Source organism: Uloborus diversus, chromosome 8, assembly GCF_026930045.1.
Source record: "Uloborus diversus isolate 005 chromosome 8, Udiv.v.3.1, whole genome shotgun sequence".
Lineage (NCBI taxonomy): Eukaryota > Metazoa > Arthropoda > Arachnida > Araneae > Uloboridae > Uloborus > Uloborus diversus.
Window position 1 is genome coordinate 101,856,809 of NC_072738.1, and position 27,158 is coordinate 101,883,966.

At 34.5% G+C, this 27,158-nt stretch overlaps 1 protein-coding gene across 1 annotated transcript in view; it reads right to left on the bottom strand.

The window, feature by feature from the left end:
• Window positions 1–27,158, bottom strand: part of LOC129228515 (uncharacterized) — a 130,924-nt gene that overhangs the window by 27,845 nt on the left and 75,921 nt on the right. The window contains exon 15 of the mRNA XM_054863194.1: window positions 14,630–14,784. Within this exon, the coding sequence (XP_054719169.1) occupies window positions 14,630–14,784 (155 nt within the window). The remainder of the gene's footprint in view (window positions 1–14,629; window positions 14,785–27,158) is intronic.

Genomic DNA, 27,158 nt, shown 5'->3' on the forward strand with positions numbered 1-27,158 from the left:
TGCCACCAATGGATTCAAGTTAGTGGGGACACATTCCTTATTAGAACCTATTTTTGTATTGTTTCTATGATTTTACTACATAACACTATGATGTTCTGTTTTCATCAAGAATGGACTTTTCTGCAAAGATTGCTTTTATTTTGTCATAAATCGTTTTTGCAATACACCTATGCAAACCTCTATGACGCATTCAATAAAAAACTATTTAATGCACATATCCTCCAAATTTTTTGTTTCTACATTCATTCATTTGCAAATTAGATGAGAAAAACTGGTTGTACTTTAACTTTTTAAGGCCAGTGTAGCTCAACTTATAGAAAATACTCTGTACTTCTGTGCTTGGGACTAAGTGTTATTCCAAGGTCTGATGAATATAGAATGTATAGAGTTTAAGGCTGCTCTTCAGTGAGGGAAAACATTGAAGTTCGGGTGTAAATGACTTTCTTCCTTGAACGACGGGAGTGAACCTGAATCAAATGATTGACACTTCAATGGCCAATGGAGTGAACGGTAATCCATGTAAGGCAGGAACACGTGACCTGTCACAGCTGTCATTGTTCTGGAGGGAAAGGAACCCCTAAATGACCCCCGTCGTGAAGAACAATCAAGGAAATTAGCTGGCGGCTAAAACCCCACTTGAACAGTACCGACGCGAGGGTTGAACAGAACAGAAAGTAAAGTCAGTACCAAAGGGTCTGCGGTAATTTTTGAAACAAAGTTTTTTTTTTTTTTTTTTTGGATATGCGTTCCTAGATTTTATATTCATGAAAAATTGATGAATGAAAAGAAAATTTATCACAAATTGAACAGGAAAAACGATTGTCTTATTTTTTTTTTTTTTTAAACGATGTTCTCAATTACAACGTCCAAATCTTATTTCGTTCATAAAGCTAATTCGTTTCTTGTCTGAAGTTTAATTAAAGAATGCAATTTTTTGCGTTAGGATATGATTATATAAAAAAAGGGGAAAACATAAGAGGTATACGCTTAGTGTAAAATTGTGGTGTAGTCCCGGAAAAAAAGGGTGAGGGGTGAGGAGGGATGATTACATATCGGTTATCGGATATTTACAGTCAAGAGGTGGAACGATGCTGATTTTGTTTTTAATTATTGGGAGGATGGCAGAAATGGCGTAATCAGAAAACAATTTCTGATTAGGATATGGTTACATTTCAAAGAGGGGGGGGGGGGGTAGATCCCGCTATTTTTAATATTTGGTCGAAAAAGGAATACTTCTGCAATTCGATGGAGGATGTGCAACGCTGAACTGACATTTTTGTTAATTAATCAATTAATGTTTTAGATATTTATTTATATTTTTCCGGTGATTCATCATGCGCAGGGCTGCATTTGTTTACTATCAGTAAACAAATCATCCAGTAAAAACATAGATAATCAGCATGGTGACTAGATCAGCATACACAAGACTAAATGATTAATATACTTCTTAAAATTGAAATTCTTTTTCAAAAATAATAATAATAATAATATTTTACGCATCAGACGAAAAGTGCAACAGGCTATAATAATAAGTAGTTGGTAAGTCTTTTATTGAAGTGTATTTTCGAAGCATGCAGTTATATAATGTTTGAGAACATTTGAAAATACATTTCGTGGGTGGAATTACACGAGCAACAGGGAATTACTTGCAATAATGTATTTAAATTAAAAATACAAGCTGCAGTTTACTTGCAGCACACTTGGAACAATGTACTTCGACTTATTCAAATGCAAAATGTTAGGAGGAATAGAATAACTTTTTAAAACCTTTTTTGATTTTTTTTCTTCTCAGATCTTTTTTTTTTCTAATGGTTTTCAATTTTTGGTTACATTAGTTATGCATTGCTTTCTGCGATTCAAAATAGTAACAATAACAATAATCAGAAATGCTTTCCTTTCTACGGATACTATGGTGAGAAAAGCAACGGCTAAAAGCATAATTTTCAGAAAATTCATTCATGCTCGCATTTCGAAATTAAATGAAACCTCTTTATTACCACATAATGTTGACAGCTTCGTGCAAACGAAATCCTAAACTTGATAGCTGCACTCAATCAAACTTTCATTGATGCAAATTATTGCAATCAATCAAACAATCGTAACAATTACGTGGAATATTCCCTACTTACGTCAATTGTTTGCTCGTAAGAACGTGAACAATGTCTTACATATGTAATTTATATTCAGAAAAAAATATCAGAATTGAAAATATAATCTGACATTTGCAAATCACACACATTAGTATGCTATCCTTTAAATTTTAAAAATATTTCAATTTAATTTTTCTCTTTTTGTATAAAAGTATTCATGAAGCACCGTCCTCCCAATAATTAAAAACAAAATCAGCATTGTTCCACCTCTTGACTGTAAATATCCGATAACCGATATGTAATCATCCCTCCTCACCCCTCACCCTTTTTTTCCGGGACTACACCAGTTTTACACTAAGCGTATACCTCTTATGTTTTCCCTTTTTTTTATATAATCATATCCTAACGCAAAAAATTGCATTCTTTAATTAAACTTCAGACAAGAAACGAATTAGCTTTACGAACGAAATAAGATTCGGACGTTGTAATTGAGAATATCGTTTAAAAAAAAAATTGTTGAGTGTACTAACATTTATTACTCTAATTTTTCTTTTTTTGATCTCTTCTCGACTTCCTGGGGAAATTTTAAACTGTTAGCAAAATTAGGGTAACTCAAACAACTCTAGAACGTGGAAGAGAAATCTGTCAGGCCCAATAAAAACTTTTTGAATGATGTAAAAGACAGAAACACATGTATCTATCTCTATTGATAAAGACGTTCTAAGTAACCCCGAAACAAGTGTAATTTAATTTGCACGTTTGTACATTAAAATAGTGTAATTTCTATGTCAATAAATGTTAACATTTAAAATCAACAAAAGTTGACAGATGTGCGCAAAGTTGCGTGAGACTAATACCAATCATTCGCCCTCGACTACTTTATTATTGCTTGACCAAGACCAAATATATTCTTTTTTTAAGCGACCACAGTTGGTTATTGTTTTCACTTGTCCGTAGTTGATGTTCTTTCGACTTTATTTTTCTATGCTTTTAATGCAAACTCGTCTGTTCCACGTGTCTTCGCGAGCATGTCTCTCCTCCTGGGCGGTGAAGTTCATGTCCCCCGCCATCGACTTTACTTATTCCCGACCCTCTCGATTTTACACAATACTTTTCCGACAAAAACAGCATTCAGTCAACAACGTCCAGCATCCAGCCCCTGGAATTCATTTGAATGTAGACGTCTTGTATTCAAATCATGACTTTTACAAATATAATTTGGATAGGAACCATTTGTAGAAATAAGAAACCAGGGTTGGCCGGATTGGACCCAATTGGGTCGGACCCAATGGGTTTTTTTGAAAAATCCCATTTAAAAAAACCCATTATTTAGCCCACTTTTGGGTTTTTTAAATTTTCTGAGAAGTTTTTAAAAAAACTAATTTAAATACTTTCATAATTTAAACATCTTTCATTTCTTCTTCACCACAGACATTGGACATAAAAAATGAATTTTTTGAAATAGTATTTCTCAACTCTTAACAGCATTAAAAAAATGTTTCAAAGATTTGAAATAAATATATTTAACTTTTTTCTTTAACTGATAAATAAACGGACTCAAATTATCTTGACTAAGTCCTGTCACGTCTGATTTTCCCAATACTTGCAGATTGTACAGAGGATACTACTCTAGCTAAAAGGCTTTCATGTGAATTATTTCCTGCAAACAAACACGTCGCAAATCTCGAATAAACACAAGGTATATTTTTTAGAAATTAACAGGTTTTTCAAACGGTCGGGCAGAAAACAGAACAGGATGTACAGTATTTTCATTATCTTATGAAAAAGTTTAATATTTCTTAGTTTGTACACAGAAATAGAAAAACTGGCAACATAAAATTGAAAGAAATATCTTGATTAAGCTGGAATTCAGTAAAAAGGGAGTAAAAACTACTTGAGGTTCTACAGTAGTTTTGCATTAACAAAATGAAATACAGGAAAGTAAAATGCAAAAAAGTAAGTAGCAATTAAAAACGAACAATAGATTTTCTCACTCGAGAAGTAACTTTGCCTTAACTGTTGGTAATCATGAAAACTAAAAAATCTGAAACTTCAAAATTCTTGGGTTTTGCCGTCTTTTATACTTTTCTTCAGAAAACGCTGAATTTTAACTAGTTTTCCAGCTTTTTTACCACAAGACAATTTTTGCGCTTTATCCATATACTTACGCTACAATATGCTACAAGTACCCCACATTTTCATTAAAAAAAGACAAAAAAACCCACATTTCTTTTAAAAAACCCAGCTTTAGTTGGGTTTTTTTGGGTTTTATTTAAAAAAACCCAAAAAACTCTGGGTCCATGGGCTTTTTTAAAAAAACCCGGGTTTTTGCCAACCCTGTAAGAAACCCAACGAGTAGGGTCCTATCACAATTCGTGATTGTGAAAAACATAATTTAAATTCAAGACGTCAAAATTCAAATGAAAGCTATGGGCTGGATGCTAAATGTTTCTTTCTTTTCTGTTTGGTATTAATTTTTTTTTTTTTTTAATTCCCCCCCCCCCCCATTTATGAATAATATTAAGTAATGATAATGTTTCAATGAAGCTTTAACACCATTTTCAATCGGGTGTTCCAAAATATCTTCAATTTTTAAATGTGTAAATTGTAAATAAAATATGCACTTTAAAAAGCATGAGCTTTGTGCAAGAAATAGATAAAAGTCAAAAACAACGTCTTAAAAGCACAAGTAAAAGATGTAAATTATAAGTGTAGAAAATGCATTGCTTGATTTAAAACTTGTGGCTATGTATTTGTTTTTTTTATCCAGGATATTAAAAAACTTTGACCTTTGACACTTCGAATTAAAATTCAACTAGAAATTTGGTTTTTCATACTAATATTCAAGCCGTATATATTGTATTTATGGTTCAGTTCCCTTCTTGTTGTTTACCGTTTTATAGCGAAATTGAGGCTATAAACGAAATTGTTATTCGGTTCCTTAGACTTCACTATGAACAGGCGCGACTGCACAGTGCATACACACAAATATATATTGATAAAGACCGGCTGAAATTGAAAAACCTTAGGTTTCAGGGAAATGTTTTAGACGGCAGACAAATTATTTGTCTGAGCTTATGAAAATTTCAGTGTAACACGACTGCCGAAAGATTCTTAGAACGTTGTGTATTCATCCAGTTAAAAACAAAATGGTCAGTGTTCTCCCTCTTCCCCCATCAGTTCTCTAATTATCTGTAAATTTAAACCAGTGGTTCCCAATCTTTTGTACGTTGCGACCCTTTTTTGACTAAGTAAGGACCTGTGATCCCGTAGCCTACATGTCAGTAAAGTATCGCTAGGTGTGGACCTAACCTGGCAACATTGTGAAAACTACGTTAGATCCTACATTACAAAACTGCTATGTTCGATTCGATCCACCCCCAACTATACTGTAGTAGGAATAATGTTTCGACCGAATAAGAAACGCTACATGGCCCTCTTTTGGGGTCACGACCCTGGGAACCCACCCCTGCTTTAAAACAATTTTTTTATACTCATTCATGCTTTAAAGAAATGCAGGTACGTATCATTTTTCTCCTTAGAATGTTTTCAAAAGAAAAATTCAGTGAAATCCTGTTACAATGTATATCAGTATAACGAAATACCCATTTCAACCAAATAAGTTTTCAGTCCCGATTTTGAAGTTCATTGTTATTGGAATTCACTGTATTATGAATTACATGATCAATGTGTACATACCTTGTAAAGAATTTTTTACGATTTTGGCTCGAGAAATTATTTTCAAAAACGTTTGTTCAGCTGTGGAAAGCATTTTATGCGTTTACATTTGCAGTAACCTAGTATAATCAATGGCGCACACAAGGGGAGGGTCCAGGGGGTCCGGACCCCTCCCATCGCCCTTGAGTTTTTTTGTTTGATTAGAATCCTTCGTATGCAGTACGTAAAATACCAAGCAAACGTATCAATAATTTCAGATTTAGTATAAATGAAAAAATAAAATTTATTTTCTTTCTTTCTTCCGCTGCAGCCTCGCACTGTATGTGAACATAAATTGTTTTAGAATGATGATTTTGCTTCGCTGTTTTTACTTTTAATTATGAGAAAAGTAAATACATTCATTTTTGTGCTTGCTGGTATTTTAATTAAGTATTTGTTATTAAAAAAATAATTTTAATGCTAAGTAATAATTCAATATTTTGTAAAATGTTTTTAGTTCCCGAAAATGGATAAAATCAAAAGAACATGTTTGGATGCGTGTTGGAGTTAAATATGAGAATGGTGGACCTTCGATCCTGGATCCCCTCTTTGAAAAATTCATGTGTGCGCCACTGGTTACCCTACATAACATCTTGTGTTTTCTAGTATTTCAATAATAGCATATTATTATTAATGTTTTAAAATTATTACTAGGGGGCTATCGCCCCCTGCTCGCTATCGCTCGCCAACCCCCGGAACTGCTTACGCAGTTCCCTGTGGATCGCTTCGCGATCCATGCTCGCTTCGCTCGCTCGCTGTATGCCAATACATTAGCCTAGCTAAAATTTTCCGTAAAAATTAAAGTTGGTAATTGCATTTAGGTCACCATCCATTTAACCAATATGAAAATTACGTTCATAATGTTAATTTGTCTGCTTTAGCCAGATTTTCGACAGTTTAACTTTGCTGTATGTAAGATGACTGCCTTGGCAATGTGCACAACTTTACCATTATAGATACAAAAGTGTCTGTCATTGCTTTGGAGAGATTGCACTTCTACCTGTTGGTCCGCGGAAGGTATTTTATTTCCCTTCTACCACCCATTGGAAAACCAATGAAGGCATTCCCCTATCCGCCACCTGGGGACGCGCCCTCTAGGGGTTACAGGCTCCCCCGAGGGATGTATTTACATTATTTATACTCTTATATATTTACATATTTACACTTTTATATATTCTAATCTGAGAAAACTTCCTCATATACACAATTAAAAATGTCCCGTTTGGGAGCCACAACTGACACTGCTTCAAAAGATCTTGTTCTTGATAATGCCACATAGAGCTGGCCATGACTAAAAACAGGCTCAGAGAGCACCAAACATATTTTCTCAAACGTTTGTCCTTCTTGTTGTTATTCTGAATCCTTGCCACGTCACGAACAAAAAATGGTTTAACTAAAAACGCGAAAACTCGCCAAGGCTACTTTGCTTGCACAATACTAAAACTACTATAACCCTAAACAAATTTGGCAAAACCTTTCAGCTGAGAATAAAAGGAATAAAGTAAATTCTCTCTCGGTTATTCATTTTGAACTGAACTGTCGTACTGAAGCAGAGAATAGACGACGCTCAAAGCGCCTACGCGTTCAAAACAACATTGCCGATGAACATGATTGTGGAGCAATGTGTGAAGAATGCGAATTTTGTGGTGCTCTTTATTGGCAGAAAGAGCGTAATACTGCAAATAAATATACTAAATGTTGCCATGACGGAAAGGTGCGGTTACCGGCATTGTGTGACGCACCTGATCTGTTGAAGGAACTGCTGACTGAAAATTCCCCAGCCGCTAAAAATTATCGGCAGCGAATCAGAGAATACAACTCTGGAAATGGCTCGTCTTAAATTGGATTCAAGAACGGTTTCCTGCCTTCTTTGAGCTTTTCTTTGCTGATTAAGGTTGAAATGGGCCACAGCCCGACTCAAACTCATCTCAAAAAAAAAAAAAGTTCGTTGAGTATTCTGTGATTCAAGATTTCAAAACAACGTAGAAGTTTGTTTACATGATTTATCGGCGAAGTGTTGCCAACAGAGGTTTAGAAATTCACCCCTTCATTTGCCGGCACGTAAGAGAATTATATATATATAGATGTTGTTATAAATAATTAAAATAGAAAATTATTGATAATTTATTTCATTATTAATGCCAATTATTGAATCAAAATTTTGCTTATTTTTGTTTTTTGTACCCGACAATTGACAAAATTAAATGAATATGTTTGGCGGCGTATTGGAGTATGGTTTGGTTCGAGAACGGGACTTTAAACCTGGACCCTCCCCTTGAAAAATTCCTGTGTGCACCACTGAGTATAATATAGACAAAAATAGATTCCAAATATCTAGTAAGTATCTGGTTTTGCACCCCAGTGTTTTTTTTAAAAGAAATGGTCGCATGATTTCAAACAAAGTCTCAAAAGAGTGCTGGAAATATTTTGCCAGATTTTTTATGGAGCAAAATGTCAAACAGTACCTACCACCTTTTTCAACGAAATTAATTTTTTCTCGAATTTTAAACAATCAAAGAATGTATATTTCAAAAAAGCAAAAAGTACACGACACAGATAGAGGCTTGAAAAATACTCGGAAAAAAATTTACATGAAAACTTCAAAGGAATTTGTAATACCTTCATCCAACTTTCTTCGCAGGTTAACATTGAATCCGTAGGCTTTCAGACTCTCAGTGAAAAGCTTCCTTAAATTTGCTTATAAAGTAGCATTAATATACAAATTTATCTTTCTTTGGATGCACCAGTTCCATTGTTTATGCCTTCTTGATGTAGTGAAAAGTAATGGGGGTAGTGCATCCCCAGAAATAAAAATATTCATTAATGCTGTATTATAAGCATACTTAAGATCATTTTAATCTTAATTATATCCGTGAATTAATTTGAATAACACGGAAAGGTTCTTCACTGAAGGTCTGCGATGCAACTTTACGCAAAATGCGATACTTCCTTTTTTTTTAAATTTACAACGTGAAATTTTTTTTTTTCGGATATAGGGTTTATAGGTGTGAGTCCTATACTCTGGCTTCATGCCAAAAAATAAGAGAAAAAATTTTAAAACAAACCCCTAGAAAAATGATGGGTTTTGATGATTTTAAATAGATAATAAGTGGTAATACCCCCCATGAGTTAACCAATTTCCTCCATATGTTCTTGCGTACAAACTCAGCACCTCTCTAGCCCCTCAGAAAAGTATTAATGTATAATATAACGATCCCTTCCCCTCCAAATAAAAATAATGGCTATGAAACTGTCAAAAACTGAAAAAAATTGCGGGCGACATTTCCAAAAAAGCGGGACGTGTGAATGGATAAAGGTGGTCATTTGGATTCAGGAGGTCATTTAGCACAAGAATTCACAAGAATTATCTCCCCCCCCCCCCCAGAAGCACTCTTTAAAAACTATATCATTTCTAAACACAAATCAAATCGTGAAGATGTTTCCAAGCATGTGGATTCACTTTCAAAAGCACTCATTCATTCCTTCATTGAAAAATGCCTCCGGAAAAAAGGGGAGTAGTAAATGGAAACGGTCGTTTGTGCTAATGATTGTAAATCTTATACACCTCACCCGGTTTTTCCCCTCAAGAAAGGAGGGATCGGTGGAAGGCGTGGCTTAGTAGAGAAATTGAGCTTTTTCGAAAATATTTCAGATGGTTGGAACTCCGATATTTTTTTAGAAATGGTCGCATTATTTCAAACTTAGTCTCAAAAGAGAGCTGGAAATATTTTGCGTTTTGGGGCGTTCTTAAAATTTCGATAGTACGATTTGCAGCTTTTTTACAGAGCGAAAGGTCCAACAGTACCTCGTTTTCGAAGAAATTCATTTTTTCTCGAATTTTAAAAAATCGAAGAATGGACGTATTAAAAAAGTAAAAACTAAAATACACAGACATAGGCTTGAAAAATGCTCAGAAAAAAAATTGACCTGAAAACTTCAAAGGAATTTTGTAAATGAACATTCAACTTTCCCGTAGGTTAGCATTGGATCCGAAGCTTTCAGACTCTCAGTGAAGAGCACCCTTAAAGTCAGAAAGTTTGACAAACAGGTAGTCGTAATCTGCAATCTTAAAGGTAGAACGTTACTTATAATGCTACGGTAGCTAGAGCTTGTCCTCAGAATTTTCAGAAAGACCAAAAATTACTGAAAACTGCTTAAAAGTTTTTCACTGCAAAGGATCATTCATTCTTTTAATCCATTCAATTAACTCGTTCATTTGAACGACTTCTTTCATTTTAAAAACTTTCAGGTGATCTGTCTGCTCCACATACTCACGTACATTTGAAATATTTCATTAGATCAGTAGAAGGAAAAATAACTAAAATTGTCTAAATGTAAGAACACATACCAATAAACAAAACTTTATTCAGGTTTAGTTGTATAAAGCAATTATAGTACATTTTGCATGATCAGGGTTCATACTCAATTTGGATAAAAAATTTCCATGACTTTTCCAAGATTTTTTCATGACTTCATAAAAATATTTTCATAACCTTGTTACACGAAGAGAATAGTACTATTAAATGCCAAACTTGCCAATTTTCGGAAATGGGCTTTCGAACAACTTTTATGTGAGTGCCACTACCTTATTGGAGGGCACTTGTGACTGAAAAAATTTCAGTGCACTGCAGAAACTAATAAATTATTCTTATTTGTCTTCATCATATCAATTCAACCAAGTAAAGTAAAAATGCAATACACCGATGTTTAAATGTCTAACAAATATTTAATAAATAGGGCAGAACAGTATTGAATGGGACAAAAATTGAATGGGTCATGACTAAGTTACCAATAATAAATTTACTTCACAAAAACATTGCCCTTTGGTGTCAATAGTGCATCTACTCACTCCAATGTAACTGAACAGTATACTATATTCGTTCATTAAAGTAAAGTCACGTTTTTCAGTTTTTTCATTTTTCTAAATTATATATTTCAGCTGGCCACAAGGGGATCAGTTTTACGAGCTGTAATGTTGGGCACCAGTTTTAGATCAGTCTTTCTATGTTCTATTGCCTGACTAAAATCTTCACTTTCTAAAGCCTTCAACATATTAAGATAAACTCTGGTAAATTTAAATATGATTCTTTTTACAAGTAGTTTAAATGAACTCGGGTGCAATTCAATTACACTTTTTGAGGAGGCGTGGCAAAATCAAGAAAGTGCAAGTCCACTACTACAGAATATAAAATATAAAAAGTGCAGAAAATAATGGTGAATTCAAAATTAGTGATGTCCTAGTAGTAAAATCACATTACAAAAAAAGGCGAGAGGCTGTTCCAGAAGCGGATGAAATTGGATTCCAAAACTCGGACTTGTTTCTGAGATTGTTCAAGTTATATGCAATATTACTAAACCACTCAATATTTCTAGTGCTCTTTTAAATATTGTTACTTTCTTACTACTCAAGACATTTTTTCATGACTTTAAATAAATTTCCATGACTTTAAATGAAAATATTAATTTTCCATGCCTTTTCCAGGTCTGAAATTTGTTCATTTTTTTCCATGACTTTCCAGGATTTCCATGACCCCTGCCAACCCTGTAAGATATTTCTCAGTTGCTGAATGGTAACATATGTTTTTTATTCCAAAAATCGTAGGTTCCATTTCCGCATGTCACAAAATTAAGTTATTAAATTTTACTACATAAGAAAAAACTGATGTATATTTTTCGAAATTGAATTTACGTCAAATAGTGCATTAATTCTATCTGCACTATTCTTGAAGAAATATCGTATCTCCAACAGTACTATGTACGTTAACTACACAAACTTAACAAAAATATTATCATGAAATGTCTGCTCTTTAAATAAAAATTGGCGTTAAGTAGGTGAAACTGAGCTTTTGCGACCACAAAACAAACATCTGCCAATCATGACACCTCCCGAAAGAAGTACTGCATTCCTTCAAATATTTTTTTCCAGCTACAGCACTGTATACATACATATAGTATTACCAATCGACAGTGTTTAACGAAAAAAGTAACAACAAATATATTGTTAACTCAGCCAGATAACTTAATTAAAAAAAAAGACTCACCTAAATATTAGGGAGCTTGAAATTATTCCTCAGTACCAATGAGAACAGAAAAAAGCAGGACTTTTTTGAATGGAGTGAAAAATTAGCCAGTAATTATTCTTATTAAGAATTTTTTCGATACTGAATGTAAATTAAGGGACTTGGAAGTTGTGGTGTCTGCTTTCGAGGATATCGGAGTTTCCCGATCTCTGATAGAACTGCGTTCGAGACTAGAACGGGGACTCTGGGTGAACGAGACTAGAGGAGTGCGGCAGAGCGTGGATGGATTTGTAAATAGAATGTGTGTTTTTGCCTAGTGTACATAGTAAGAATAAATAGTGATGTATCCATAATGATATTGTTTGTTGAGCTCCCTAACATGAACCCACAACCAAAGCATATACACTACAGAAGTCACTACGCAAGTTTAAAATAAAGCTAAATATATATAGATGGTAGTTGATAGAAGGAATGTATTAGAAGTCAAAAGGATTTTGCAAGAAAAATGATAGAAGATATTTTTAGAAATAATTTTGGTGGCAGAAAGCGTGAGAATGATTTTAGCAGGTGTGTGGGACAGAAAGTGAAAAGTCCAAATATTGTTTTAGTGGCCAAAACAAGTTACACAAAACATTACTAATGGATACATTGGAAAATTGCAAATGAACTGCATCGGTTAAAGAAAGAAAAATGACGAATAAAGCATAAAGTAAAAAGGTTTGAAATTAATATACAGGGTGATTCTGAACTCTTGGGCAAATTTTTAAGGGGTGATAGTACATACCACCACAAAAAATATAATGGCAAAAATAAGGGTCCCACACGTCTTCCGAAGGAAATAGGCGCTATTAAAGTTTAGGGTCCAAAATTTGAAATGATCATAAAAAATGGAAAAATTGGTCAATTTGTTTGAGGTTTTAGCTAAAAAAATTTTTTTTATCAGTATTTTCTTGAAAATTAATTTTGACGAAATAGTTTTAAAAATGCCGATAGAGGGCGCTTTAGACTTTGGAGCAATGAACAACTATTTTTTACTTCTTTCCTTGGAAGATTTTCAAATGTAAGAACTAAGATTTTTGCTTCCAAAGTCATATCATCACCTCAGAGCAACAGTAAGATATCTTAGTGTTTTTTCTGGGATTAGATAGCACTTCAGTAGATAGCGGTCATTGTTGACCATTTTTTAATTTCTTCATTCCTTTGAAATGAGTCTTACCAGTAAAACAGTTAAGTCACCGGATCAAGTTCAGCCTTGTCACAATAAAGCCTTTCCCTGCATGTTAAACTCTACCAAATCATATTATGCCGTGGCGCCAGTTTCATTGTTGAAACATGGGGGTTACTCGATCATCGGCTATTATTTATATGAGGATATGAAATACTATTGAATGTTATACACTGGTGGACAATTGCTAAGCAAGGATGGCAATACCAGTGTTAGCAAAAACAAAATGGAAGACAAGGAAATATGGAAATTAGCATAAGTTCGGGACACAGAAAGATGTGGTGTGAGTATGCAAATTTTAGACTCACGACGTTGCTGGTCACGTGATAGCGCTGATAAGCGATATAAAGGATTGGGCCCATGATGACCATTGTTGTTCAGAAGCAAAGTTTGACAGGAAAGAATCAATTGACGAACATTTATTTTTCGGTATGTCTTAACGACATCCCTTAGATCATTTTATGGGTGGCCGTGTGGTCGGCAACATCGAAGAAGGGCAGAAAAACCTAGATGTTGCTATGGGGTTCGACGTCAGCCACAGGGTTGTTTCTACAGTTTGGGAATCATTTCAAACAAATGGAATGTGTAGCAAATGTCACAAGGAAGGTCCTGTATGCAATACAACGTCAGCAGAAGATTGGTACTTAATGCTAGCAACGAAAAGGAGCCAGTGCAACACAGCTACTGAGGTAGCAAAGCAGTTGTCTGCTGCTACTAACAAGCAAATATCCTGAAAAACTGTAGCTAGATGTTTAAATGCAGTAATATTATAAGCCGTCAGCTTGTTTAAAGCATCCCATTGTCTGCAAGTCAGTGTTTCGCTCGTTTGCAATGATGTCTTCAGCATCGAATTTGGAGAGAAGTCAACTGGGCTTGTGTAGTATTCTCAAATGAAAGCAGGTTCAGTCTGTCGTCTAATTGTGGATGACAACTAACCTGGCAAGAGAGTGGTACAGCATACAAGCTGGCAAGCATAAAAGAAAAGGATTAGTATCCTACAAGTTGTGTCATGGTATGGGTAGGATTATGATCAATGGCCGTGCGTCACTTGTGTGCTTCCAAACAAGATGGTTAATGACACATTAATGTTGTTCTACTGCCTCATGTTCACGTGTTCTGTAGGCGATAAATTTGTTTTCATGGGTGGCAACGTAACATGGCATTAACAATCGCGGTCCAGGAGTGTCTAGCTCACACAAAATATTAAACCCATCGGATGGCCAGCAAGCTCATCATATTGAAAATGCTTGGGAGGCGCTGGGGAGCATGGTCGACAAGGCCCTCCAATTAGCAAGGACACCCTTATCCATGACCGACAGAATGTTATAAATTACTCCAAAAGCTGCTGGATAATGTTGTGTAAAGCACTGCATGACGTGTGGAAGCTTGCATCGTTCTCCATGGATTATTATTTTTTTATTTACTTTTGTTTTAGTCTTCCCTTTTCCCCTGTGCCTTTAAAAGGAAATATTTTGTCTCATCTTAAACCACTATATTTTGGCTCAAGTCTTTTTTTTTTTTTTAATACGTCATAAGAATTTTAAATACCTCTAAATATATTAATCAAAAATACTTACAACTCATATACATCTTCACATTCTTGATACAATTTGGTGACACTATCTCTAAGAGGTGCAATGACATGGCTTCCTCCTTCAGATGTAAGTCTTAATATTCTGGCACTAACAGAGAGTACATCAGCTTTCATTTCTGGCAAATCTGATAGATTATCCTGTGAAAGAAGTTAAGTTTAAGAATGTATGACAGCAAAATATGGAAACTTTTCATTTAAAATTAAAAATTGAGGGAAAAAATTACAAAGCATTTTCTTTATTAAAATTACAAAACAAAAATTTTTTTTACGAAAATGACTTTTCACTTTCACAGACCTTTACATATTTCACAAGATAACTTGTGCCCTCTCATCTCAGTGTGCATGTGTATGATTTTGAAAACAAGTTAAAATATTAAAAATTACCAAAACCCAAAGAAATTTAGTTCCAAAAAAGAAAATTAAAAAGGAAATAATTTTGTTTCCTTAAGTATTGATAAAATAACAGAACTCTAAAAAATATCATTAAGCAGAACACGATTTTGACATTAAATCAGTAGATGATAGGTTTTAACTACCAATATAAAAATGTTTAAAAAAAAACTGAACAATTAATTAATAAATTAAAAACACTAGTTATGAGTAACAATTCACTCACTTTAGTTTTTTACTAGAAAATAGGCTGACAACTAAAAACACCTTAACCTAAGCAGTTTATCTGAACTATGTTTCAATTATTTTCTAGTTAGTCATGTAAACAAACTTTTTTAAAAATGATCTCATAAAACTGAACCATAAATTAATTTACTTAAAGCTCAATATGTTGTGCTTTAAATTGCAAATGGAAAAAAAGCTTATTTAATTTTTATGGTTAAAACATTGCATAGTTATAAAGTAATGTTAAAATATTTGTAATTGGTTTTCTGTGTTACTTATTATTTCCTAAACAGTAGACACTACTACTAAACAAAAATTCAATTTTGTTTTTCGTTTTTACACAATGTTACTCTTAACATTGATTGAAAAAGCAAACCTAGTAATTTATTTCAAAAAGAAAAAAAAAGGTACTAAATGCATGAACATGACTTTCATCCAAACAATTCAAATGAAAAGTTTTTTTTTTTTTTTTGACACAGATATGAGTTTTGTGTTCTAGTCCCATATTTTTCTTCTTGATCAGAACAAAACAGAACAACCACAAAAGCAAAAGTTTTCAAGAATTTGAAAAATGAAATTTCTAAAATTCCTTTAACAGATAAATCACATATGAGGCAGTGAGAAGCAAAGGGATGTAAGTGGCCATTTTCAAGTTTTGAGGAAAACAAGTTTAAAGTTGCGGGGTTCAGTAGGCTTTCATTGTTTTTTTTTCTTTTTACTTTCTTCTATATCTAATATATAGAAGAAAGTATTGGATTCCTGCAAATTTTCAAATTTCGACAGATTCGAACGTTTTGAGGTCTGTTAAGTCTATTTCAACCATTTTTTGGAAAAAGGCTGCCTGTCTGTGTGTGTCACGTATTTGTGTGATCAGTTTTTTGTGGCCACTCTACAGCAAAAACTACGCATGAATTAGAACGAAAATTGGTATACATATGTGCCCCTATGTGAACTTGTGTCCATTAATTTTTGGCGCGAATTCCTCCAAGGGGGGTGGAAGAATGCAGGGGCGGACTGGCTATGTGGGCATTTGGGCAAATGCCAGAAGGGCCGGTTCCCCCGAGGGCCGCCGAAAAAGGATCAAAGCCTTAGACCATGCAGGAGCGAAATTATCGGGCCGCGGCCCCAAAGGGATACCGATAGCTCGGGGAAAGGTTTTTAGAGCACTGTGTGGTGTACCGTAAAACTTTTCATGGGGGAGGGGGGGCGTTGTCGGGGCCGACGATGGGGCCATGTTAGCCTAGTCGAAAACACAGGGCCGCCGAGCGCGGCTCCTTGTCAGTCTGGTCACCGAGCCCCCTCACGCAGTAAACTTATGCTACTCCAATTCCAATCCGAACCCTTTCAAGTGCCCTGTCCTTATTTTACAACTAGGCTAATGTGGTCTCTCGTCGATCCTGCGGAAACAAGGGGCCTGGCTTGGAGTCCAAGCAGTATAAATTTTACAAGTTTTATGAAGGGGGGTCCGTCTTGATTCTCGTCGGCCGTGGCCCACTCATAACACATCTTCATACATATATGTGTGTGTGTGTTTGTATGACGTATAGTAGTTTTATGATATTTTTAATGAGTGTTTTGATCTCCTCTCATTCTATTCGCGACACTGCTATTTCAGTAAAGGTTGTGTACGAAGAAGGGGGGGGGGGTTGCATGTATTTTCCACTGAGGCTTGGTTAAGCTTACGGTGCTTTGTTCCTGGTCCTTCCTGAACGGAAAAAGGGCGGCCAAGAATTACCCACAGCCACTTGTTTTATTTTTCAAAGTAAATGCAGTTTACTATTTTAATAAAACTAGATCCTCCTTTTAGTGTCGAAAGTAAGAAAAATCTCTGTTTCAATATTTAAAGCCTTTCACATCTGTGTGTGGCCTAGTGGTTCGCTTCAGGACAGTTTCACAGTCGCTTATCATGAATAGTTATTTGTATACAATCTAACTAAACTTTCTCTTCATTGCGGGGATTGCTCCTGCTAAGAAAATAATGGTGTTAATCGAAGACATTCCTCTTGACAAGAAAGGAAACGGTAAAAAAGAAACAGCTGGAATTGGGTGGGGTGATCCTATCGTCGCGTAACATACATTTGATGTTCACTTAAATAAAAGGCAATAAAAGTAACCTTCTTCCAATTCATCTGAAGTACAAGCTATCTTTTACTTTTTTTACGATGGTTTTTTGTCAAAATACTCATTTTAGAGTGACCCGTACTTGCTATATCTTATCTAAAGAATCTCCCTCTTGGAAAAGGAATGGAAGCAGAGCTGTGAGAAGTACACACCCAATACAAAACAGCGGAAATGCTCAAATATCCCTTTTCAACGATTAAACGTCATAAAGCTGTCAACATGACGTGTTTCTCTCAGTTTGACGAAACGGACGAAAGCGTTTCCCGCTAGCCTAGGGGAAAATCGTTACATTGTTCCATTGGCCATAGTCTCTGTTTCAGGAATTGGAAGCCCCTCTTATGGATGCCCTCATCAACTGCTGCGAAATTTGGTGGCCTTTTTTGCGTGTTGTGAAGAGGCTGAACCTCAGAATCATTCTGTAAAGAGCATTCTGCTTTAGCTCATATACTCTGCTCTAGCTCATACCACTTACTTTTTTTTTTGATAGTTTTGCCTTTTCTTTTTCGATTCCCAGGATTTTTTTTGCTCATCATGTATGATTTAAAATTAATTTTAAGATATGTCGAAAAAAAAAAATCAAGAACATTATTTAGGAAAAGAACCAAAGGCTGCGAAAAAGAATCCCCATAACCTTCATCTTTTTTAGCACCATGGCTAAAGTCGTTAGCAGATCAGGTAAGTCATTGTTTATACAATTTGAAGGATGTAATACAAACGATGTAATAATATACTTAAAAGACCAATTTCAATCAATGTGCTAAAAATTAGCTATTTTTATTATTAAAGACTATTTTTCAGTTTACTTTCTTTGTAATAACCCTGAGTTTTACTTCCGGTTTTTAATTTTCGTCAAAAGCAATGAATAATAGTAATTATAAAGTTATCATACATCTGCTTTTTAATTGTTGCCATAAATAATGAATAAATGAATTATTAATAAACTAGTCGACCCGTGCGGAACTCCGCACTGTACTTCGAATCGTTTCACAAGGCATTTCGCTCTTTAAAAATTTCAAAGAAAGAATATTATGAAGAAAAACCGAAAAAATTAAACGGGAAAAAGTAAGCGCACAAGAGAAGGCATGTAATTTGAAGACATCAGTAACAAAACCTCGTTAAATACTACGTTGTGATAATTTGATCATCGCTCCCCTTTTGGTTGTACGTATTTTCAATGCAAATATAAATATCATTAAAAGCGTGGCTGAGTGACACGTGAAAAATCAGTAATTTTGCATGTGAAAAAAACAGGTAGTGGCAAATACAGTCCTGACAATGTGAGCATCTGACGGAAAGAAAAGAAACATTAAAGAGATATTTAGTGGCACGGATTCGAACTGGCGCCATTTTGATTAACAGTACGACGCTCCAACAAACCTAGCAACTGTGCCTTCCTTTTCGAATGCTATTCATTGAAGGAATGCGTAATAAAACACAGTAAAAAAAGTTTTTCGCCGAAAAAAATATAATAAGATCATGCGCCTATGTTTTGTCATTAGCCAGCATGATACGATTTAAAATTATTCGTAAAACAAGGAATTTGATTAAAGAATGAGGAAGATCTCACGTAGCGATTGAAACAAACATTCTAGAGAAGTAATAAATTCGGTTGAAAAAATAAGTGTTTTTCTTTTTGAATATTCAACAATTTCCCATAGCAGGCTTCTTTAACCTGTACGGCTTAAAATCCCGCACTTGCTTTTCTTTTAATCGAACACATAAAATTCAAAACCAAAACCAGTTGAACTGAGTCCGTTTTTTAAGTGTAATTTTTCGAACGTAGACAATTTTTTTTTCAGCCGAAAGCAGAAGAGTAGAAAATGATTTCTTACGAATGAAGTTGATAATAATTTTTATGTTTTATATCGTATTCGAATATAATAAAAGACTTAATGGTTGAAACTCCTACTTTTAATTTGGCGTAGTATTTTTTCATTTGTACAAAAGTTCGAACACTGCTATTAGAAAAATCTACATTTCAGCAGACAATGAAAATGTTTTTCTGCACAAAAAGGATTCCCTAGAGGTATATCTAATACTTTTTTTATGCTTACATTACGCTCAGTCGTCTGGACGGAGTCAAAGCTTAAAAAAAAAACGAGCAGATGTGTGCATCACATGACTTCCTTTTACTCCAATTTAATGTCATTTCCCCATTATTCGCTATTTTAATGTGATTCAATATTTATTCTCTAAGTATCACCAACAATGGCCAAATTGAAACCAAAAAAAAAAAAAAAACTCCGCCAAATTTGTCGCCAAGTTGGCGACAAAACTTGGCGACCAAAAGACTGGCGATATATCGCCAAGTGTCCGACAAATTATAACGCCACTTGAGTTTACATCGAAATTAACAATGATTTCCCCCCAAAAAGGTGCAAAAGACCCCCTTAGGAACATCCGAAAGCAACCAAAAGGGGAGGTGCACAACTAGACCCCACTACGAGTCTCTGTACCAAATTTCAACTTTCTAGGACATACCATTTTTGAGTTATGCGAGATACATACGCACATACGCACATACACACATACGCACATACATACAGACGTCACGAGAAAAGTCGTTGTAATTACCTCGGTGATGGTCAAAATGGATATTTCGCGTGTCTATACATTCTTAGGCACTTTTCCGCATGTGGTCGAATCGAAAAAAAAACTCAACATTCATTTGGGGGTGAGCAAAATGGAAATTAAGGGCGATTTTTGAGTGAAAATTTTTTCGCGAATACAATACTTCCTTTTTTGTAAAAGGAAGTAAAAAGGGAAGAACACCCTTCGATTAGCAGTCAGCTTATCTGAATGATAACTGTAGCCTGCATAAAGGAGTCGAAATACCAAATAGCATTCCCACTGCATTTATTTTATTACGAGTGTTATCTGTTGTATCTTATGAGTACATGTAATGCGTAATATTATTGGAAGTTTGCTATTATGTCGGACAGCCTGAACTGGCCCGAAGTTCAAACAGTTTATAGCCGAACGCTCTACCGAAAAAAAACCCCTCAGGTAATTTGAAATTTTTTTTCTTGCCAAGAAGCGTTTTTATTTTCGAAAATATTTACAATTTGTTATCGCAGGCTGTTTGAACCGTTATGACTTAGATGGCAGCACGTGTTCATCATTTAACAGCACGGTTAAAATACAAAATAATTTGAACTAAGTTCTTTTTTCACCGTAGCTTTTTTCAAATGTAGTAAAAATGTGATACGCTATTTGTTTTTTTGCAAAAGAAGAAAAATATATATATTACCCTTTAAATGGAGGTAGTATTTTTTTTTATTTGTACAAAGAGTGAAAAACTCATTAGAATAATCTATATTTCAACATACGAATTATTATATTTTACTGAACAAAAACCAATTTCAATGTAGTCTGAAATCTTAAACCTGATACTTATATTTTCTCTTACATCATGCTTTAATTTTCTTCCCGGAGCCAAAGCTTTAAAAAAAAAAAAAACCTTACAATTGAGTTTCAATTTATCTTCGTGTTGCATCAAGTTCTCATAACAGCTAAAAGCGTTTCTACCTCATGTATTCCCTCTTTTTTGTTATTCATTGTTCATGTAATGCGCGATAATTTTCTAATTTTTTGATGCAGATCGTCCGGAAGTGGGCCCGAACACGCATTCTCCTAGTTACCAGTCGAATGCTCTGCCGATCAAGCTATTCAGCTCTGTCGGTAACAGTGCAAGTTGAAGTTATAAATTTAACCGAAAACCTAATTCTGGTTCTTTAAAACAGGTTTTTTTGCCCGAAAAAACAATTTTTACACCGTGGGTCTATTTTTCGTCAGTAGCCTGCACGATAAGCTTTAAAATAAATTGTAAATCACAGAAATCGATCAAGAATTGAGGAAAATCTCGCGTAGAAACCAAAAAGAGGCTACAGAAATAATATATAAGGATTTAACAAATTAATTTCAAAGTTGAACTTACGAAACTATATATTTGTGGGTGTTTTTAAAAGCGCTTTTTTTCCGCTATACTTGTTCAAAATGTTTTTTTTTTTTTTGAGCATACGACAGATCAACAATATTGAAAAAAGATAAATAGTAAATTTTAAGCTATTCTTTCTTTAGGTGCAACACATTTATATTAGAACGAAAGTCAATACCATTGTTTTTTTTTCTTTCCAAAGAAGGATAGGTAACTAGTAAATGTGTGTTTAAATTTCAAAAAGACACACCTCAAATAAACTTCAAAACTCAAAATCTGAAAAAAAAAAAAAAAAAAAAAAAAAAATCTTTTTTCTAAATATAAAGATTTTCTATAAGCTCAATTCGCATTAAAACACTAAAAAATTGCAGTTGATCTTAGATTTTTTTTGTTTAGGGAAATTCTGAAGCAGCCAATAAAATTGAAACTAAAAATTTGAGGGAGAAAGAACAAGGCGGTACATAGCTTTTTATGAATAAGTTTTATATTATAACGCCTCTATTTATTCTTCTCTGAATTTTTTATTTAAATTTTATTGACTGCTTTAGAATTACTCTAAACAAAAGATATTAAGGTCAACTGCAATTTTTCAGTGTTGTAATTAAGAAACCATATACTTAATTTTATACTTTTTAGTGCGAACCAAGCTTTAAGATATAATCTTTAGAATTGAAAACATTTTCACATTTTATCACAGATCTCAAACTTGAATATTGTTTCGTTATTTTTGATGCATATTTATAATTAAATGCAAATAACCTGGAAAGACGTGCCTTTTTTTTTCAATTATTCATTTTTTAAAGTTTGATAACGAGTTTTGATATCAAATGCATTATTATGTTTTCCAGATGCATACTACAATAAAATAATACAAAAAAGAATGTTATTTAACCAGGGGCGCTCGATGAGAGGTCACGGGAGATCACGGTGACCTCCCAAAAATAATTGCTCAGTAAATTTTGTCAGAAGATTCGGAAAATTTCGAGACATAATTGCAAAATTTCAATTTTAAATTTGATTTGCAAAGATATAAATCGTCAATTTCAAAGAATCAGATTAAACGCTTTACAAGTTCTATTTGCAACAAGCTGCACCCCTTTCTGGGTTTTAAACTAACATGTACTAACTTGCGGGGCTCCTGAGTATTGCAAAACAACAGTTTGTAAGTTTGAAAAGTCGCTTTCAAATTCGTAGTATCTAGTAATATATTTTGCTTTCTAGCTAAGGACTTGAGATGAGACAAAGGTTTTCCGTTAAAATAGAAACCCTGCTGATCTAATTAACAGAGAAAGTTGTAACAAGCTTCTCATTTGATGCAAAAAAAAAAAAAAATCTGTTTCGAACGACATAGAGCGTTGAGGGGTGTTGGGAAATCTCATCACTTTAATAGGCAATTTACGTGAAATTTTAGCTTAAAAAATTATTTATAAAAAAACTAACTCGAAATTCAAAATTAAAAACATGTGGGCTCGAAGTAATTTTGTACCAAATTTCAAGGTAATGGGGTCTGGATGCAGGTCAGCCACAAACTTCCCTTCACCATTTCCTTTGACGTTACTTTTTTTTTTAATTACAGCAAACCCTCGTTTTACGCGGGAGTTACGTTCCTCGGAAATTCCGCGTGAATCAAAACCGCGTAAATTAAGATTAAGACTTAATATTAGTGTTAAAATAGGGGTTAGGTTCCGTAGATTAAAAAAAATCATTCTAGGGATTACTAATTTTATAATAATTTTAACGTGTACTTATATCGATTTCTATGCACAACACGCATAAAGAAAACAAATTAATTTAGCGTTTATGAAAAGGAGCTGGTTTAGGGTGGCTCAAAAAAACCTTTTTTTCAGCTAGAGTCCAGGACACCCCCTATTTTTTTTTAGACTTCCTAATAGTATTGTGCTGTAAAAGTTTCAGCTTCTTACTCAAATTTTAAGAGGGTGCTGAATGACCCCTTAATTTAACATTAGCCGTAGCATAGAAAAAGCCACATGTTTCGAAACATTTAATTTCCCTCAACTGTTTTTTTTTTTTTGTAAATAATTATTTTATTGCAATATATATACGAATATTACTAGTGTATATTATAATATGTAGCATTGTTTTTTCAGTTCAATGTATTTTTTTAAACCCCCCTCGACTTACGAAGCTTGGGGGAGGGAGTTGAGCACCGTCTTCCAGTTTAAAAAGGAAATTAAACTTCTTCCAGTATATTACTATCCATACGTCTAAAAATATTGAGAGGTGCCCCGTTATACTCTGCTTCTTTGCAGAGCATTAACGCATTCATGATCATTTCCATGATATAACCTTCCTTCACTAACAAATCAGAAAAATCATTTCTGTTGTTGAGGAATGACTGAAAATTTTTGTTTTTTGTTCTGTGTCATCGATGCTCAATGTTTTTGTCCTCCTTTGTCCAGTGAGTTCTGAACTGTGTGAGTTTAATAACTTTACTTCTGGAAAGAGCTCTCTGGAACCATTCGTATAAAATGTGTCCAGTGGCCCAAACTCGATTATTAGCATGCCAAAATGCGGTTTATTAAGAAATCTTTAGGAGTTTAGATTTTAAAAGAGGGAAAAATTTTATCTGTTTGCATTGACGCATCCACATAAAACCGAAACTCATCCGCGTAAAATAAAATCTCATCAAAAACAACCCTGTTGTAAAAATTTCCCCGCCAAGAAAACCTTTAACTTTTCCGCACAAAAAAGAAAACCTGCATCCTAAACCCAAAAACCCTCAGCCATAAAAAGTTATGATATCTAGTTTGCCCGCCAAGTATCTGCCAAACTATCATCCTTGCTCTTCTCCTTTTTCATCACAGCTACTTCCATTAGAACCTCCGCCCACCTTCAATTCCTCAGAAATATGGATAGATCTTTTAAATTGTTTATCTTGTTCGGCGGGAAGCTTTTTGCTCACCAAGCAACCACTTCACTTTGAAAAGCTTCCCGCCAAATAAGATAAACAATTTAAAAGATCTATCCATATTTCTGAGGAATTGAAGGTGGGAGGAGGTTCTAATGGAAGTAGTTGTGATGAAAAAAGAGAAGAGGGAGGATGATAGTTTGGCAGATACTTGGCGGGCAAACTAGATATCATAACTTTTTACGGCTGAGGGTTTTTGGGTTTAGGATGCAGGTTTTCTTTTTTGTGCGGAAAAGTTAAAGGTTTTCTTGGCGGGGAAATTTTTACAACAGGGTTGTTTTTGATGAGATATCACATCTTTTTGCATTGATATTATTACTTTGTCTGTATTTTTAGAATTGAGAACTTCAAGTCAGAAAATTTTCAGTTGAAACAACGCTGTTTTGAGTTTTTAAGGAACAATAATGGCTAGCCTAATTTTACGTCAAGTTATTTTCTGACTATTAAGATTCTATGTTCATTTTGCGAGAATTGGACGGTTTAAATTTTATTGCAATCCTTGTATCCTCTCTGTTGCAAAGAAAATTTCTTGGATAATAAAATACTATATTTTAAATTATATTTTTTTCAAGTATTTTACAACTTCGCAATAAATTCTACTACAGTTTCTTGTTTCTTTATTTGACAGATTCAACATTTTCATGAAGGTTTCTTTAAATATGTTACAGCTTGAGGGCTATTTTTATCTAGCTTTTCACTTTCTTGTTTAATTACATTTTTTCTTAAATCGTGGATTATTTTACGTTTTATGGGATAATTTTAATTGTTTGGTGATTTATCTTTTTCTTGATAGAAGTCTTTGTCTTGTTTAATACCTAGTTTTGTTTAAAAGTTCATTTAAAAAACGAAATAACGCATGTTATCACAAGCAAAAAAAAAAGCCATTAAATATTTTAAATTTGAATGTGTCAGAAGATCTATACAACTTTACTCGATGTCAAATCACGGATATCCCAAATTTGCCATAGCGAAAGCGCATGTTGTGCGCGGACTAAGCTCATTGAAAGTCTTGCTTAAATTAATTGCAAAATTTTTTTCAGCTAACAAATTACTGCAAAGCACGGATATCCACACACGTATTTCATATATTTTCAATTCATTATGTGTTGTTTGTGAAAAATCCATTAATTTAGAAAATAAGCAAACCAATAAAAAAGTGCTATTTTTTGCTTTCAATTAAAAAGTTATATGTGCCGTATTCATATGCGTACAGTTTCGTATAATTTGTCACGTAAAATATTGTAATGGTTTAACCCCAATTTCGCGCCGACATTTAAAATTTCTTCCCTTCATAAATGTATAAAAACTGAAAAACAGGGGGAAGGAAATTTCGTATCGGAAAAACTTTTTTTTTTGGGAGGGGGGGGGGGGACAGCATTCTAATCTCATTCATTAATTTGTTTCTCTGCTTAAGCATAAACAAACAACATAGAATCTGAAAACAGAAAGGCCAATGAGCTAAGTCGGCGAGCATGCGCAGTCGCTGTGGCAAATTTGTGATATCCGCGATTTAACGTCTAGTTGCAACTGTTGGATATGTTTTAATCTTGATTGAATTTCATTTCCTAAGACAACTTTGGAATAACTGTTAGATCTGTTCTAACCTTGCAATTGCAGTCCGAGATAAACAAACCCTATGAGCTGAGAGTAAGTACATGATAATTTAGGGAAAGTGATTTTCAAACTTCAGTTTCTCCGGCCCATGATGTCCCTGGGGGTTGAATTTTTGTATATGTACTCAATGGCCCCCCAAGAATATGTATACAAAAAATCATTACCGTAGCCCCCCGGGGGGCTGTGATAGAACCCCGGGAAGGTACAATTTGGGGGGTAAAAACGAGGGGGAAAGGGGAGTGGGGTCAAATGGCACAAAAGGCACATCAGTAGGGCACAAGGAATGTGTGTGCGAAATTTCAGCTTTTTTCCTTTTTTCGTCTGGGCTGTAGCCCTGTCAAAGAAAGCGAAAACTTTTTTGAACAGCGATTTTAAAACTTTAATACCTCCTCCCCCTGAAGGTTCAGGGGATTGTATTTTGGTTTGCGGCGTCAGAGGCCACTAGAGATTGAGTGTACCAAAAATCAACTCCGGTGGTCTTCATGGGGCTGAGATACAGAGGGGTGAAAAACCCAAAAAACCTGAATTCGTTCTGTCGTGTAATCTTGTTCTTGGTCGCTTTTATTTCCTTTCGTCTTTGGCGGTGGATTTGCTTCTGTTGGCTGCTGACGTTTGGTTTCCTTGGCGGGGCGGGGCGCTCCCGCGCCCCGTAATAAAGGTGTCAAATCTTACCTGGTGGGCATCGAACCTTTTTTTCACAGTACATAATAAAAGCTCATGATCATCACATTTTCTCGAAGAATATTTCATTTTACTAGAATGGGGAGCAAGGGCGTACTTAAGGGGGGAGCAGAAGGGGCTCTGTAAAACCTGGCCCCCTCCCCAAAAAAATTTGAAATCACTCATCGTGAATAAGGATTTAATATTTTGCTCTGGCCCCTCCCAAAAGATATTTCTATATACGTACCTGATGGGGGTGGGGTGGGGGGGCGCCGAGCAGAGGTTCTGCCCCTGTTCGAAAATGACCTAGTTACGTCCCTGGAACTGCGTTTATGTCATAGCACATTAATTGGTAGTAAAGTCTAAATCCCAGAGGAGAATTTATAATAATAAGCCTTAGGGAATAATTTTTTTTTTCAATTATTTGAACAGCTATTAATTCTTGAAAAGTACATATAGATCTTAACAAAAGATCTAGTAAATGTGATTTTAAAAAAAAGGCTTATTTTATTCTTTTTGATATCTATGCATTAAATATTTCACCATTTTGTTCAAAACGCTTTTTAATCATTTGTTTAGGATTTAGTTGCATTCTTTAAAATGGTTCAGAAAAAAGAAGAAAAGCTTTTGTTTTTT